The 18,243-nt window shown below is 31.7% G+C and overlaps 1 protein-coding gene across 3 annotated transcripts in view; it reads right to left on the bottom strand.

Moving 5' to 3' along the window:
• Positions 1-18,243, bottom strand: part of LOC135133376 (uncharacterized) — a 279,871-nt gene that overhangs the window by 249,741 nt on the left and 11,887 nt on the right. For 2 of the 3 annotated variants that reach the window (XM_064061771.1, XM_064061772.1), the window contains exon 2: positions 1,923-2,084. The exons of the other annotated variant lie outside the window; for it this stretch is intronic. In XM_064061771.1, coding sequence (XP_063917841.1) covers positions 1,923-2,084 — 162 coding nt within the window. The remainder of the gene's footprint in view (positions 1-1,922; positions 2,085-18,243) is intronic. 3 annotated transcript variants of the gene reach the window in all.

Genomic DNA, 18,243 nt, shown 5'->3' with positions numbered 1-18,243 from the left:
TTTCGAAAACTTGTAGCTGCAGACGGAGACAGGAAATCGTGCACAACGCGTTCAAAAACATATTTTAACTCTTTCGAGGTCAAAAGGAATGCATTAATAATACACCAAAAATAGAAAAAATTCGCCAAAAATACACAAATCAGATGACGTCATCCCAAAGAAATCATCAAATCAACGTCAAAAAATCAATTTTTTTCCTTTGCAGGAATCCCGTCCGCCGCCCGCAATCGGTAGCGCGACTCAACCCGGGAGCATAGTGCACGCTTCCGGTGAGGTCGGCGAGATTTCCGGTCGTCGCGTGCCGACTGTCATTCATGCCTCCGTGAACATGATAACTATAACCTCGACATGTCCATCTTGGGCCGTTTCCTGTCTACGTCTACGTCCACATCCTCATCCTTTCACGTCGCCGAATCCGATACGTTTATACCATTTTCGTGATATTTTTTATGCATGCGACCGTTATTATTATTATTACACGCCGGCGAGGCAGTATTTTACTTTTAATTTAAGAAACGAGAAAGAAATACGAGACGATTAAAATCGTGCGCAAGTTCGCTTCCTTAAAAAAATTCTTTATTGGGACAGGGAGCCAGAGTTATGAGACAGATTACGTCATCACTTGGGGAACTTTCGGATTATCTTGCGGTGAGGACATGAGGCGAATGTGGAGGTTTAAGTGAGAGCCGAGATGCAAGTGGCGTGATTATCGGCTGATTATCGTCGGTCGTAAATAATTTTTTTGGGTTATTTATCGCGTTTAAGATAATAGGTGGTGTGATTCGGGCGAAATTTGTCATTCAAATAACTGATCACGAAAATCACGTGCGATAAGCGATAGACACAAAGCGGTGTTTTTAACGGCAATATTGGCTGCAGTTTCAACCCAGTTTATAACTATCGTAATAAAAAAAATTGGAAAGTTAATTTGCAAAAATCCGGAGAGTAACTCATAATTACGAAACTTCACTCGTTCAAAATTATCCACGCACTGTTCCCAATTATTCTGTAGACATATTTTGCTCTAAATTTAAACCCAACATTTTGTGTTTCGCCTGTTTCTTTCCAAACCACGCTCGTCGCGCACCGAACCGAACCCAAACGTTTGCGTATAACAATCACGAAAAGCCAATTTTTCTTCGACGACGAACAACAAGCGAAACATTTCCTCTTTACAACGATAAATTATTCCCGACACACTTACTACTTACTTCAATAATAACGATCTTCGCCGAACAAGTGCTTCTATTAATTTTTATTACAGCATTTGCTCGACGTTTCGTTTCTGACCACACCTTCGCCGCCAGCAACAGATATGATTTATAAATACTATTATAATAGAAGATAAACATGAATGAAAAAATTCCTTTCTTCTGCCTCACCGACAACAATCTGCACATTTTTCGACGATCTCTCGTCAAATCGCGAAGAAATCCGAAAAACCGATAAAGAAGTTTTATTGGTGTTAGAACCTCAAAAGTGGTTTTTATTTCCTAACTGTTGTTTTAATTAACGCAATCGTGTTAAACTTCCGCCTGATAAGAAAACTTGACAAGTTTGTACTAAATTAATCGGTGTTCTGCGAGGGGCCAGTTTTGGTCTCGTATTATTTATGTGAATAATCAATGATGTCGCATCAATAAAAAAAAACTGTATTTTTGGTTTCTACTTTTTTCTCTGTGCAAATTAAGATAGTAAACATCGTCCACACGTGACACAAATTACGTTGGCCACATTAACGACTACTTTTACCCACCCAGCTCACGTCTCTCTACGGTTTTCGAGTCTCAACTCTTGACAATAGACTTTATGGCTTTCAGATAGACCCATGATAGGAAAACACACACCCTACAACTTAATTTTACTATTCCGGACCAGATCTTATCGCCGCCATAAATCGACCTTTCAACGGACTTACTTACCACTCTCGAACAACCTCTGGCTCTTCAGGTTTTCGATGATGTTGGAAAGTCCGCTCTTCTTCTTACAATAATTGTCCTCTATCTTCTGCACGATGTACTTTTCGTCGCACAACAGATTGATGTTTTTGATCATGGTAGCGCGCCTACTGCCCGGGCACACACCTGAAAGAAGGCGTCATCGTCAGGAGGACACAACGCAAATCGGAACTGGAGGCAGGACTAGAAATTTGAAATATCGCATAAATATTTGGGAAGATGGACGTTTTAAATAGAACGAGATGCGGACCGAGCCGGAGCGGAAAGCGACGAGGTTTTCGCTGAAACTTTGACTCGAGCACATAGGTTAAAGTTAATATTATGACCTGACGTGACCTCTCGATCTAAAAATGTGCAGTTCAAAATAGCTGACACCTTTCAGTGGAAATGAAACATAAATCTGACCGGCGCCGCTCGAAATAGACCGCCATAAAACCGTAATTTTTCAGGAGGTGCGTGGGTCGGGATGGCGGAATGTTGGTTGCCTATGTTGTCGACGGGAGAGGAGTGAGATATGGGGCGGGAAATGCCGCTTCATTTGGTTGTAAGCAATGCGTGAAAGTTGTATATAAATGTGTTTCTGAGAAAATCCTCTTATTTGAGCTCTACTTGTTTTTGCCTATCTGTCTATTTTTGATCATGATTACCCTTTCTGCATTTTTTCGACCTATACCTATTACTTTTTACCCATTTTACCATCTTAAAAGCAAGCAGATCTAGATTAGAGACCTGGGGTTGATTTTAAATTAGTCTATGGGTATAGTAGAGAAATTGTGTAACAAAAATCTAAACCGAGAACTTGAAAAATCGAATAATCGAGAAATAAAAACATCAAGGAAAACAAAAAAATTAACGGATAGAACTTAAAAATTGAAAAATTAAAATAAGTATCGAAAAATTGAAAAACCGAGAAATCGAAACATCAAAAATGGAAAAATTGAAGAACCGAAACATTGCAAAATCGCAGAACTGAAATACTGAAAAACTGAAAAATGGAAGGAAAATTGAAAAATCGAAAAAGTGAAAAAATTCAAAACTGAAATCTTGAAAAACTGAAAAATGGAAAGAAAATTGAAGAATCGGAAAAGTGAAAAAATCCAAAACTGAAACATTGAAAAATTCAGAAATCGAAAAATTGAAAAATCACAATTGAAGAAAGAATTGAAAAATCAAGAAATAGAGAAATGGGAAAATCAAAAAATCAGTTAATCGAAAAATTTAGGAACGTCAAAAATTGAAAACTAAAAAATAAAAAAATTTAAAAATCGTAACAGTGAAATATCGTAAAGTTAATAAATTAAAAAACTGAACATTTTTGAAAAAAAAAATCGTATCAAAAACTAAAATTCAAAAAATCGAGAAATTGAACAATCAAAAAATCAAAACATTGAAATCCCAGTAAGTTGACAAATAGGAAAATTTAAAAAACAAAAATTTTAAAAATCCAAGAATTGAGCAACAAAAAAAATATAAGCCTGAAAACTCAGAAAATTGAATGATCGAGACCAAAAAATCTAAAATTTAAAATGTCGACAAATTGAAAAATCATGGAACTGAAAAATCCAAAAGTCGAGATAGTGAGAAATCTAAAAACCTAAAACTTTAAAAACTGAAAAATTAGAATATCGAAAAATTTAAAAACCGAGAAAACACAATATCAAAAATTTGAAAAATTGAATAAACGAAATATTGCAAAATTCCAAAGCTAAAATATTGAAAAACCTAAAAATGGAAGGAAAATTAAAGAATCGAAACAGTAAAAAAAACCCAAACTAAAACATTGAAAAATTGAGAAATGGAAAAATGGGAAAATAAAAAAAAATGGTCTAAAGAGTTTAGACAGTACTTCCCTCGCTATCGGAAACGTGACGAACTGCATGCCTATTACGTTTTTTTTCACATGAAATTCCAAAGCATTCGGTTTTGTAGTTCCTGATTAAATCAATAAAAGAAATTTCCACATTCATTAAATTTTTTGAGTCACCCTGTATATGCATATCCAAAAAATATGAATGGAATGACAAATTACAAGAAGAGACTCATCATATTTTGTAAATTTTAAATAGGATTATACGGCAAACTTTTGAGCTGACGTCATCAATTTTTTGGAGGGGACAAGCAAATTTATTTTGATCAAAAATTTATTATGCGCTTTATAACCTTAAAACATTTGCAAAATTTCAAAGCATTGGGTTCTGTAGTTCCTGATTAAATCAATAAAATAAATTTACGCGTTCATTAATTTTTGGGGTCATCCTGTATATGCAAATCCAAAAAACATGAATGGAATGATAAATCACAAGAACAGACTCATCATATTTTATACAATTTAGATAGGATTTATTCTGCAAAATTTTGAGGTGACGTCATCAATTTTTTAGAGGGGATAAGTAAATATATTGTGATTAAAACGGTCCTGGTTTAATAACAAAAAATATTGTTCGTCTATAAAACAAGCTCGTTTTAAACAAAGTATTCGTAAAAATATATGTCGTAAAAAAATTTACGTATGCTGGTCCCGACTGCGATTATGGTTTAAATATTTTTTAGAAAATCCTATCATGGATGTAGAAACATTTGTGACAGCCAAAGAGGTTTTTTTTGAGAAAATTATCTCTGAATTTAGACCAAATTGAAATAGACACTAGACAACAGGCACATTTGGGCAAAAGAAAGAGAAATTAGGGTTACGGCTTCAAATTTTGGACGTATTTACAAACTTAGACCGACTACAGCAATAGCTAAAACTGTGGAGTCTCTGTTTTACAGTACATTTAGAGGTAATAGTCATACATACTATGGACAGCAAAGTGAGGAAAAAGCTGTCAAGTGTTTTGAAATAAATAAAAATATAAAAACTGAACGGTGTGGCTTGTTTATTTCAAAACAATTTCCTTACTTGGCTGCTAGTCCAGACAGGGTTCTAGAGGATAGGAGTGCATTAGTCGAAATTAAATGCCCTTCACAATCGCAAGATTTGTCTTCCGAAGAAGCGGTTAGAAAAAAAATAAATTTTGTACATTGACAGACAGAGAATTGAAACTAAAAAAAAATCATGATTACTACTTTCAAGTCCAGGGACAAATGCTTGTTACGGGTATTTCACAAGTTTATTTTGTTGTATGGACACCCAAAGGAATAAATATAGAAAAAATTTATAAAGACGAAGAAATATATGTAAAAAGATGGCAGATAAACTTGGCAGATTTTACTTTGGCGCATTATTGCCCGAAATAATTGATTCAAGAAGAAAGAGGAACCTGCCTTTGCGAGAGATTTTTTTAAAATAAATAAAATTTGTTTCTATTTTTTGATGTACTTTAATAATTTATTAGGAGTACATTTTTCAACACCAAGACTTGAATATTTTTATTATAAATATATTTTGAAAATGATCTCTCGGCAAATGAAAACATATACGAGCACTTTTTCGAGTAAACAATGAAGGGAGAAGTTACTGGACGTAGGGCTTTTTTAAAACACCTCCTTTTTGGGATAAGTAGTAGATACACTTAGCTACTTATACGTGTTAAACAAAAGCTATATTTTATATATTTTTTATTATTATTATAAATATGTTTATTAGTTTTATTAATTAACAAAGCAAAATATATATTAACAATAATATTACAATGATTTTTTAGTAATCATGTGTATTGAATTCAGGATCCTGAGTGGAGTAAAAATATTATAGTTCCCCAGTTTTAATTCGGTTTTATAATAGGGTAAATGTGTACAAGAGTACGCACTTAGTGTAAAACTGTCAACAACTTTTTAATTTTTTTGGATAGACAAATTTTATCATATGGGTTCGTTATATACATGTTTAGAGATCAGATATATTTAATTGTACGTCCCAAGACCACTATATTTTAAGAGTAATTTCAATTTTTGTCAAGATGTGTAAATGCGCACTCTTAAACAGTTCATTGCACAAGAGTGCGCATTTGAACGCTTATGAGTGCGCATTACATTTTATGAAAAAATATTTGTTTCTAAGGTGAAAATAAATGGGAATAAGTGACTACAGACTACACATAAAACGGGAGACCTATTTCTTCGTACTCTAGGGGTCTTGAAAAGTCGAGAAAACGTAAAAATAGAGAGTCGGTCGACGGACTCAATTACAACACGCTCAGGAAGTAAAAATAAAAAAAAAAACACCATAACCACCACCACACAACTTGAGAAGCAGTACAAAGTAGTAGAGTTAAATAATTCATTATCGTATGATATGTATCTCCTAGAGCCTAGACTATTAGACTACGTATTGCAAGCAATGCGCAATCTTATACAATACCTCGCTGCGCACTCTTGTACATTTGTACATAACCTAATGTTTTCAAAGTTAAAAGCTTTTGATGGATAGAAAGTATAAAACTGTTAGTGTATAACGAGACCTTAAAAGTTACAACTAATGAAAATTATTACTGCAAAATAAAAGAACTGGTACGTACCTTACAAAAAACTAAAACTATGAGCAGAAAAAATTACATCCACACAACGTGTGAACATAAAATCGTCAGCGACCAAACTATAAACTATATTCAGGTCACTTTTGCACCTTTATCTCAGGTTTAGTATTAGATTCTGAATGGTATAACTTCATCTTACCCAGATGGCACTAATAAGCAGAAATCATCAGTGCGTACTCTTATACATATTCGCACTCTTGTACACATTTACCCTAGTACCTCATTGCGTAAAAGTTAATTTCCTTAACAATAGATTACTACGGCCGGTCCTGGCGGCTTGTTATAAAACTGAGTTCCTTGCCATAAATTAGAAAAATCAACCGAGAACTCTAACAATCAGCTTATGGTAGAGCAGGCAATAAGGGTTTTACCTGGAAAGTCGCTTCCCTAAATTTTAGTGGCGCTCTTATCGGCAAAGTACTGAACTAACTGCTCAAATTCTGTCGAATTGATACCCATTTTTTTCAATAATTGTTAGTTTTTATTAAAAACTCTGCTAACCAATAGATCATTAATTTTCCTCTGATATTCCTGTTAAAATTATTCGACGTATTTTGCATTAATTTGTGGTATATTTTGATTTGAATAAACACATTATTATTTAAACAAATTGTACCACTAACAAACATTTAATGACTCTGCGCCCTGTAAAAAGTGATGTTTTATCCATGTGCGAATTTTCAAGCGATTATATGATGGTTATGACTTAAAAAACTTGAAAAGAAAACATACAATGGTGCTTTTTTTACGATATTTCTCATCCATATTTTTTTAGTTGATTGAACTGGTCTCTGCGCTCTAGAACATGAAAAAAGCTGCAGTTTGATGTATGATACATCTACATTAATATCATTTTTTCATACAAAAAACCAAAAAAATATTATACCTCGTCTAGCGAGTCCCCTTAACCATTGCCTGGTTTGCCCTAACTGAATGCCCGTTTTAGGCCTCCCCGTAGGGCAAAGCGGGCAGTCGTAAAGTTTAAGTTATCTGCTTCTAACTTTTTTTTTAATAAACTTTCCGCAATTTTAGTTATTCATCATTGAAAAGTGTTAAATCAAGCATTATAATATAAAAATTTAAAGGATCTAGATTATCCATAAACTACTTTTTTAAACATTTTTCCTTATGGTGCCCCCTTTGGGCTCTCTTCCCCTAAATGAAGATCTCAAAGAAAACCAAACGTTGCGTACAATTTATTTTTCCTAAAATTTGCCTAAAGCGCTTATTTTGTCATTTTTCGGTCCTTAATCCCTGATTTTTATCGCCTATTTTAGGACCTATTTTGCCTTTTTACTTCCCGAGCGCAGGCTAACGAAGTACCGAGAGTCTGGAAAATGGCAGATTAACTCGCTACGCTCAACTGGTAAGTCTGGAAAACAATTCTTTTGAACATTTAGTGATTTATTTTTTATGAATCTGAAAAAGTCTTGAGTGCAGCAGTTTTTTTTTTAATTCGGGGGACTCTTGGGTATCCATGGAGATTTTTTTTGTAAATTACTTAAAAGAATTTTGGTGTTCTATTTTTGGAAAATTCTGACCTGACCTGTTTTTGAGTTAATTTTGGGAGCCCGTTTTTTTTGAAAAATTTAAAACAATCTTGAGGTTGGGAAGAATTTGAAAGTGCTTTGGAACCTCTCGTGTCTTTTCTTATAATAATTTAATTAAATGTCTTAAATGATACGTCATTTGTTAAAATCAAACTTATCTTAATAGGTACTAGCCCCAGCCGTCCCCCCCTATTTTGTTAGAGAATATGTCATTTGCCAAAATCAGTCTTATCCTAGCACGTACTAGCCCCACCCACCCACCCTCTCTTTTCTTAGAGGGTATTTCATTTGCCAAAATCAGCTTTATCTTACCAGGTACTATTCCCGCCCACCCACCCTGTCTTTTCTTAGAAGGTATCTTATTAGCCAAAATCAGTCTTATGTTAGCAGCTATTAGCCCCGCCCACCAACCCTCTCTTTTCTTAGAGGGTTTATCCTTTTCCCAAAGTCATTGTTCTGAAAAAATAAAAGGTGGATTTCAGTCACCATCGTTACTAAGAAATCAGAAAGTAAGCTGGAGGTATTCACGCATTGGGTACGTGCATTTTTTTTTTTTATTTTCATCATAAAGTATTTTTTTATTATTTTTTTGGATCTCCTGAAATTCCCGTACATTACGTAAGTTAATCTGCCATTTTCCAGACACCCGGTATAGTAATCGAGTCCATCAAACGAATTGCCACTTCTATATTATTTGCTCGACGTTTCATGACCTCTAGAGGAGGAAAAAAGTTGTCTCCCGTTTCCGTCTGTCTGTGCCGTGTCTGCATTGTATGTATATTAGAAATGTCATGTAGATGGTTAAATGCTAACTAAAATTTCGCTAATCATCCCCACCAACAATTTAATGACGTCATTTCTAAGAATTCTATGTTTATTTGATTTAACTGTTACACAACAATATGGTTCTAAATTCGCTTTGAGTTTTTCCCTAACCGTCCAAATTTTTACAAAAACATGATGTACGGTATAATAACAGTTTACCATTAGCGTAAGGCATCCCGGTATTTTTTGTTTAATGTGAAATCTTCTCGGGGATCCCAATTGTCTTTTTTAAAAAAGTTAAAACCTTGTCGGGGGCCCCAAATATCTTTTTTGTTTATTTAATATGAAATCTTGTCGGGGCCCCCAAATATCTTTTTTGTTTAATATGAAATCTTGTCGGGGGTTCCAGTTGTCTTTTTTAAAAATGTTTAACCTTCTCGGGGGCGCCAAACGCCTTTTTTGTTTAATGTGAAACCTTCTCGGGGCTACCAACTGTCTTTTTTAAAATGCAAAACCTTCTTGGGAGCCCCAAATGTCTTTTTTTTAATGTGAAACCTTCTCGTGTCTCCGAACTGTCTTTTTTTTAATGTAAAACCTTCCCGGGGGCGCCAAAAGTCTTTTTTTTTAATGTGGAATCTTGTCGGGGGTCCCAGTTGTCTTTTTTAAAAATGTTGAACCTTCTCGGGGGCGCCAAATAGTATATTATTAGCCAAGGTTGCAGAGCCAAGCATTCTAGACCGAGCGCAAATTAGAACCCGAGACGCGCAGCGTCGAGGGCTCTAAGCGCGAGGTCTAGAAGTAGCTTTGCAACCGTGGTTAATATACTATTTTTTTCACTAGTAGAAACCATAAGACAATAAACTGAAAAATAAACGTTCAATTTTTTGACGCAACATGATTTTGTTTTGATTTCTAATCAAACTTAATCTAAATCTTCAACACAAAGAAAACCGTTTATACTTGTCGCTGAGTTAATCATTTTATCTTCTACCGTCTACTAACTACCATGCGTATACTCAAGTAATGTTTGTAGCACACATTTGTTCATTTTTTAAGAAATAATCACATCAAACATTGCGTACATAACCTCAATTTTTCTTTTTGAACCCGTGGTAGCAAAAGTTGAATTTGCTACCACTAAATGAGTCGACATTTGCATGCGTCCTGGCTGCTAGTGAAAAAAAACTTTTTTGTTTAATGTGAAATTTGATGGGGCTTTTTTTTCAATTTAAAACCTTCCCGGGGGTCCCAAATGTCTTTTTTTTTAATGTAAACCCTTCTCGAGGGTGCCAAACATCTTTTTTGTTTAATGTGAAACCTTTTCGGGGCTCCCAACTTTCATTTTCAAAAATGTAAAACCTTCTCGGGGTCCCCATATGTCTTTTTTGTTTAATATGAAATCTTCTCGGGGGTTCCAGTTGTCTTTTTTAAAAATGTAAAACCTTCTCGGGGGCGCCAAATGTCTTTTTTGTTTAATGTGAAACCTTCTCGGGGCTCCCAACTGTCTTTTTTTTAATGGACAACCTTCCCGGAGCCGCCAAATGCCTTGTTTGTTTAATATGAAAAATTCTCCTGTCTCCCAACTGTCTTTCTTTTTAATGTAAAAGCTTCCCAGGGGCCCCAAATGTCTTTTTTTTTTAATGTGAAACCTTCTCGGGTCCCCCAACTGTCTTTTTTTTTAATGTAAAACCTTCCCGGGAGCGCCAAAAGTATTTTTTCTTTAATGTGAAATCTTCTCGGGGATCCCAACTGTCTTTTTTTAAAAATGTCAAACCTTGTCGGGGGCCCAAAATATCTTTTTTGTTTTAATATGAAATCTTCTCGGGGGTTCCAGGTGTCTTTTTTAAAAATGTAAAACCTTCTCGAGGGTGCCAAACATCTTTTTTGCTTAATGTGAAACCTTTCCGGGGCTCCCAACTTTCCTTTTCAAAAATGTAAAACCTTCTCGGGGTCCTCTAATATCTTTTTTGTTTAATATGAAATCTTCTCGGGGGTTCCAGGTGTCTTTTTTGAAAATGTAAAACCTTCTCGAGGGTGCCAAACATCTTTTTTGCTTAATGTGAAACCTTTCCGGGGCTCCCAACTTTCCTTTTCAAAAACGTAAAACCTTCTCGGGGTCCTCTAATATCTTTTTTGTTTAATATGAAATCTTCTCGGGAGTTCCAGTTGTCTTTTTTAAAAATGTAAAACCTTCTCGGGGGCGCCAAATGTCTTTTTTGTTTAATGTGAAACCTTCTCGGGGCTCCCAACTGTCTTTTTTTTAATGGACAACCTTCCCGGGGCCGCCAAATGCCTTTTTTGTTTAATATGAAAAATTCTCGGGTCTCCCAACTGTCTTTTTTAAAAATGTAAAAACCTTCCCGGGGGCCCCAAGTGTCTTTTTTTTAATATAAAACCTTCTCGGGAATCCCAAATATCTTTTTTTAATGTAAAACATTCTCGGGGTTCCCAACTGTCTTTTTTAAAAATATAAAACCTTGTCGAGGGCGCCAAATGTCTTTTTTAAAGAAGGCGAAACCTTCTCGGAGGGCCTAAGTGTCTTTTTTTAACAATTTTAAATCTTCTCGGGGCTCCCAACTGTCTTTTTTTCTATTACACTGTGACTAGTGCCGCCTGTATTGTTATTACACTATAGAGGCCATCACGAAAAAATAAAATTCTGCAAAATCAAATTTTATAATTTTTCAGAGAAACAGTATTTGTTGGACTGTGTTTCAGAAGCGAGGGAGGTTCGATCGAAACAACTTTCGACCAATTTTTTAGCCTAAAATCCGCTCTTTACTAATTAGTACTTAAGTGTCATCTCTCACTCGATTACACTTAATCAACAATACTTGTCAAAATCTGCTATTAAGGACTCAATTCAAACAAAATCAACCAAATCATCGTAGAACAACTAGACTTTGAACTTTGTAATTAAAAAAATAAAAATAGCTCTGTTTAACGCATCCCTAATCCCCGTAAGATTACGCTTCGTTATCAAAAAACGTCTGCGAACACCGTCTGAACTAATTATTTATTAAGCGACTGCACGAAAACGCGATTAGATTAGTAATTCAGACAGGTACAAAACTTTGACCTTTCTAGATCCGCTTTGATCGAAATCGAAAGATCAAGTAGTTTGTAGTTTAGTCACCGAAATGGGTAAATATTGATTGATAAGAAAGTTAATAGGCGATCGATACGGATAATGGCAATAAGGATAAGTCGGTCATGGAAACGCGAGCACTTGAAAAAGCCGGAACTCGGATTAGAGTTTTTTCCAAAGTTGCGAAATTTTTAGTCTAATTTTAGTGCAAATATGGCTTATCAGCGGTGAGTATAAAGTAAATTTTCGGTGTAAATATTAACTAAATGTAGATTTTAATCTGAGGTCGACGGTGAGATCATTCATGTTTTTAACAAAGAAACGTCTTAATAGCGATCCAGTAATAATAATTACAAAGCTCTCAATCCGGTGGATTGAGAGCTTTGTAATTCTCGTCTGAATGATTTATTTTTTTTAAATCGATTAAGTACGTACGCAAAAACTGAAATAATCAGACATAAATTTATTATTGTTTTCTTATCTGTTGTGTGAAAATTAAATGCCGAACTTAGATACTCATTTTTTTTAAGTGATTTTTTTAGTGTGATAACTACAATGACGATATTTTATTTGTTATGATGTATTGTTAGACATATATGATAATGAATCGCATTTATCCATCAATATAAACATGCAAATGGATGTACTTAATGAAAATCCGTGCTGTTTAACCCAGTTGTTTTACCAATAAAGCTGTGAGTTTTTATCATTTTTATCGTCTGGGTGAATTACCGCAGATATGCAGAGCGGTTCTGTGATAAGTAAGCTTTGACTTTAATTAAATATACATGTTTGATGCTCACATTTTCATGTTAGTTTAATACTTGTGAAGGTTTGTTTTATTTATTTTGGTATTTACTTTCTAGTTTATGTAATTTTCATGACAATACTTGGGTATCAAATTGAAAAACGCTCGTTTCTGAATAAAAGGACCTTGAAGATTATTATCCGTTTCGGAGACTAGAAAACGGGAGCCTTAATGTTTTCTTACGGCTTGAATTTGAACATTTCTTCGAAGCAAGTACGCAGAGCGTTGTCATGAAATTGGTGATACAATTATGTTTCTTATGTCAGAAATTCAAATTCTGACGATTTTTGTAACTTTTGTCAAAATGCATAAATCTTAAAGAATTTAAATTTGAAAAGTAGAAAAAATAGAATACAACAAGCAAAAGGGTAGTTTTTTTTAACAATTTATCTTTTTTTTTAATTTTATGACAATGTTTGCATCACCTGTGTTTAAAAATCAGTATCTCATTTATTTATAGAAATTTCGGAACGCGGTTTTCAACACCGTTTTCAGCTTACAAAACTCTAGACATCGTATCAAACACATTGTCGACTTTTTTTGTTGAAAAACAAACTTATTTTTACTGTATCTGTCATTTCCAACAAAAAGGTCATCAATTTATCTAATACGATGTTTAAAGTTTAGTAAGCTGCCAACAGTTGTTGAAACCGCATTCCGAAATTCCCATAAAGAATTGAGGAATTGATTTTTAAAAATACGTGATGCAAAAACTTCAACATAATTTAAAAAAATGGTCGAAAGTGTGGCATAAATAATACAAGGGGGTTCAGTCCGTACAAGTGCCGACAATATGAAATATATTTAAGCAAATAACCAACGAATAAAAAGGCTTTTCGAAAAATCGAAACATCAAGCAATCTAACAATCGAAAAAAAAATTGAAAAGTCGAAAATTTTAAAAACCGAAAAATCTAAAATCGAGAAGTCGAAAGATCGACAAATCCAAACATGAAAAAACTGAAAAAAATTAAAAATTCGAAAAACTGAAAAATAGAAATATCGAGGAACTGAAAAATCAAAAATTCGAAAATCAAAAAATTGAAAAATCCCAAAATTGGAATGTTGAAAAATTGAGAAACCGAAAACTTGAAAAATCGAAAATTGAAAAATAGAAAAATGTAAAATTTAAAAAAACGATAAATTGAAAAATCAAAACAGCAAAAAATTGGAAAATTCAGAAATCGGAACATGGAAAAACTCAAAAAGTAAAAAATTTATAAATGTTATACGTATTAAAAAAATTGATAAATCGAAAAATTGAAAAATTGAAAAATCGAATGATAAAAAAATCGAAACATTGAAGTCTCCTTCGATCGAGAAATCGAAAAACTGAAAAATAGAAATATCGAAGAACTGAAAAATCGAAAAATCGAAACAAAAAGTTTAAATAAAGCTTAATTGAAAAATCCCAAAAAGGAAATATCGAAAAATTGAGAAATCGAAAACTTAAAAAATCGATAAATCTAAAAATTGATCCATCAAAAAAATGGTAAAATCGAAAATTGAAAAATGTTAAATTTAAAAAATCGAAAAATTGAAAAATCAAAAACAGAAAAATAAAAAATTTAAAAATGCGAAAAATTGAAAAATTGAAGAATTGAAAAAATGAAAAATCGAGAAATTGAAAATTTTAAAACTGAAATGAAAAATTGGGAACTCGAAAAATTAAAAAATCCAAAAATTTAAAAATCGGAAAATTGAAAAATTGAAACAGCAAGAAATTGAAAAATCGAGAAATCGGAACATCGAAAAACTCAAAAACTAGAAAATTTTATATTAAAAAAATCGATAAATAGAAAATTGAAAAATCGAATGATCAAAAAATCGAAACACTGAATCTCGATAAGAAATCGAAAAATTGAAAAATCGAAAAATTTAAATATCGATTAATTGAAAAATCCCAAAATTGAAATGTCGGAAAATTGGGAAATCGAAAACGTGAAAAATCAAGAAATCTAAAAATTGATGCATCAAAAAAAATAGTAAAACCCAACATTGAAAAATCAAAAATCAAAAAATTGAAAAATCTAACATTTAAATATCGAATAAGTGAGAAATCGCAATATTGAAATATTGAAAAATTGAGAAATCGTAGACTTGAATAATCGAGAAATCCAAAAACTGATCCATCGACAAAATCGTAAAATCGAAAATTGAAAAATCGAAAAATGTAAAATTAAAAAAAAAACGATAAACTGAAAAGTCAAAACAGCAAAAAATTAAAAAATCGATAAATCGGAACATGGAAAAATTGAAAAACTAAAAAGTTGATAAATTTTATGTTAAAAAAATCGATAAATCCAAAAATTGAAAAATTAAAAAATCGAAACATTGAAATCTCCATAAATCGAGAAATCGAAAAATTTAAAACTCGAAAAACTGAAAATAGAAATATCTAAGAACGGAAAAATCGAAAAATCGAAAATCAAAAAATTTAAATAAGGATTAATTGAAAAATCCCAAAATTGAAACGTCGAAAAATTGAGAAACAGAAAACTTGAAAAATCGAGAAATCTAAATATTGATCCATAAAAAAAAACAGTAAAATGGAGAATTGAAAAATGTAAAATTTAAAAAATCGAAAAATTCAAAAAGCAAAAACAGAAAAATAAAAATTTAAAAAGGCGAAAAATTTAAAAATAGAAACATCGAAAAATTGAAAAATCAGAAAATTGAATTGAAAAAATGAAAAATCGAGAAATTGAAAATTTTCAAAACTGAAATGAAAAATTGGGAACTCGAAAAATTGAAAAACCGAAAAATTGAAAAATTCCAAAACTGAAATGAAAAATTGAGAAATCGAAAAATTAAAAAATCTAAAAATTTAAAAATCGGAAAATTGAAAAATTGAAACAGCAAGAAATTGGAAAATCGAGAAATCGGAACTAAAAAATTGAAAAATTTTATATTAAAAAAATCGATAAATCGAAAAATTGAAAAATTGAAAAATCGAATGATCAAAAAATCGAAACATTGAATCTCGATAAACCGAGAAATCGAAAATTTGAAAAATCGAAAAACTGAAAAATAGAAATATTGAAGAACTGAAAAATTGAAAAATTTAAATATCGATTAATTGAAAAATTGTCGCAAAATTGACAAATCGAAAACTTGAAAAATCGAAAAATCTGAAAATTGATGCATCAAAAGAAAATAGTAAAATTGAAAATTGAAAAATCAAAAACAGACAAATAAAAAATTTAAAAATGTCAAAAATTGGAAAACAGTAACATCGAAAAATTGAAAAATCGGAAAATTGAAGAATTAAAAAAATGAAAAATCGAGAAATTGGTAAATTCCAGAACTGAAATGAAAATTTGGGAAATCGAAAAATTAAAAAATCAAAAAATTTAGAAATCCGAAAATTGAAAAATTGAAAAATCTGAAATTTAAATATATCGAATAATTGAAAATTTCCAAAATTGAAGTGTTGAGAAATTGAGAAATCAAAAAATTGATCCGTAAAAAAAAAACGTAAAATCGAAAAATTGAAGAACTGAAAAAATGAAAAATCGAGAAATTGAAAAATTCCAAAACTGAAGTGAAAAATTAAAAAATCGAAAAAACGAAAAATTAAAAAATCGTAACATTTAAAAACCAGTAAATTGAAAAATTGAAAAATCAAGAATTTTAAAAGTTCAAAAACAGAAAACCCCAAAAGTCTAAAACCGAAAAATCTAAAACTCAAAAATTCGAAAAATTGAAAAATAAGTATTGGAATGAATGAAATATCAAAAAACTCAAAGACGGAAAATCGAGAAATCGAGAAATCAAAAAATCGAGAAATTTAATATTGAAAAATAAATATCGAAAAATTCAAAAATTGAATTGAAAAATTGCAAAATCCAAACAGTGATCTTGAAACCAAAAAATGGGAAAATCAAAAATCCATTAATCGAGAAATAGAAATCGAAAAATTAGAAATTTAAAAACGTTAGAAACTGAAAAATCGGAAAACTGAACATTAGAAAATTGTGAAATCGAAAAATGAAAAAATCTAGAAATCGGAAATTTGAAGAATCGAGAAACTGAAAAATCGAAAATCAAAAAAATTAAAAATCCATAAAAAAAATCGTAAAATCGAAAAATTGGAAATTCGAAAAATATAAAATTTAAAAAGAATGATAAATTGAAAAATCAAAACAGCAAAAAATTAGAAAATCGAGAAATCGGAACATCAAAAACTCAAAAACTAAAAATTTGAAAAATCACTTACATATTAAAAAAAATCGATAAATCGGAAAATTGAAAAGTCGAAAAACTGAAAAATCTAAAAATTGAAAAACCGAAAAATCTAAAATCGAGCGGTCGAAATATCGACAAATCAAAACATCAAAAAACTGAAAAAATTAAAAACTAGAAAAGCTGAAAAACGGAAATATAGAAGAACTGAAAAATTGAAACTCAAAAAAATTGAAAAATCTAAAATTTAAATATCGAATCATTGAAAGATCACAAAATTGAAATGTTGAAAAATTGAGAAGTCTAAATATTGATCCGCAAAAAAAAACCGTAAAATCGAAAAATCGAAAAATGTAAAATTTAAAGAATCGAAAAAGTGAAGAATTGAAAAAATGAAAAATCGAGAATTCAAAAATTCCAAAACAAAAATGAAAAACTGAAAAATCGAAAAATTGAAAAACCGAAAAATCTAAAACCAAGAAGTCGAAAACTCGAAATATCAAGAAAATACACAAAACTGAAAAACTAAATTGAAAAACTAAAAAATCCAAACGTGAAAAGTCCAAATCGAAAAATGGGAAAATCAAAAATCTATTAATTGAGAAATAGAAATCGAAAAATTGAAAATGTAGAAACGTCAAAAAATTGCGAAATCGAAAAATGAAAAAATCGAGAAATTAGAAATTTGAAGAATCGAGAAACTGAAGAATCGAAAAATTGAAAATAGGGAAAAATTGAAAATCGAAAAATTGTCTATCATTTCGATTTTTTCCAAAAATCAACACGGATTCATAAACCACAAATGGAGGAGAACATTATTTTATAAAATTTAAACAACATTTTACTGTTGTAAAGTTTGGGGATGAAAACCCGGACAGACGGCAGACAGGCAGACAGGCGAACACACGGAAACGGGAGATCTATTTTTTCGTACTCTGGGAGTCATGAAACGTCGAAAAACAATAAAACTGGCTTACGCTCGGAAAGTTAAAATAGTAAAAAAAACGACTTTATTTTCAATGGATCTACTTTCTGCTAAATATAAGCTTAATTTTACGTTAAATTAATCCTAAAATTACGTTTATCGATTAATGAAATTTCAAAGATTTGCATAAAGTGACTTTCAAATTAGTTTGGTGATTCACTTGTACTTGTGGAGTTAATTTTACAAAATTTGCTAAAAAGAGTTTCGTTTTTTTTTGGACCGCGGTGCTATGACGTCACATGCGACTTTTTTACGCATTTAGAAAGTACTTTGAACTTTGCAGAAAACCTACATTCAATTATCATCTGCGGTCTGAGCTATATGTTATCATTTAAATATTTAGATTCTAGATAGAGGAGAATGAATAAGTAAAATTCATGTACTTTCCTGTAGCCATTAATTTTTATGAAAATTTTACTGGTCAAGGTTC

The sequence above is a fragment of the Zophobas morio genome, unplaced genomic scaffold (assembly GCF_036711695.1).
Source record: "Zophobas morio isolate AGI-343-1 ecotype UQ-CSIRO unplaced genomic scaffold, CSIRO_AGI_Zmor_V1 ptg000021l, whole genome shotgun sequence".
In the NCBI taxonomy this organism is placed as follows: domain Eukaryota; kingdom Metazoa; phylum Arthropoda; class Insecta; order Coleoptera; family Tenebrionidae; genus Zophobas; species Zophobas morio.
The sequence above is the reverse complement of the archived record's forward strand: the minus strand, read 5'-3'. Positions and strand labels throughout refer to the sequence as shown.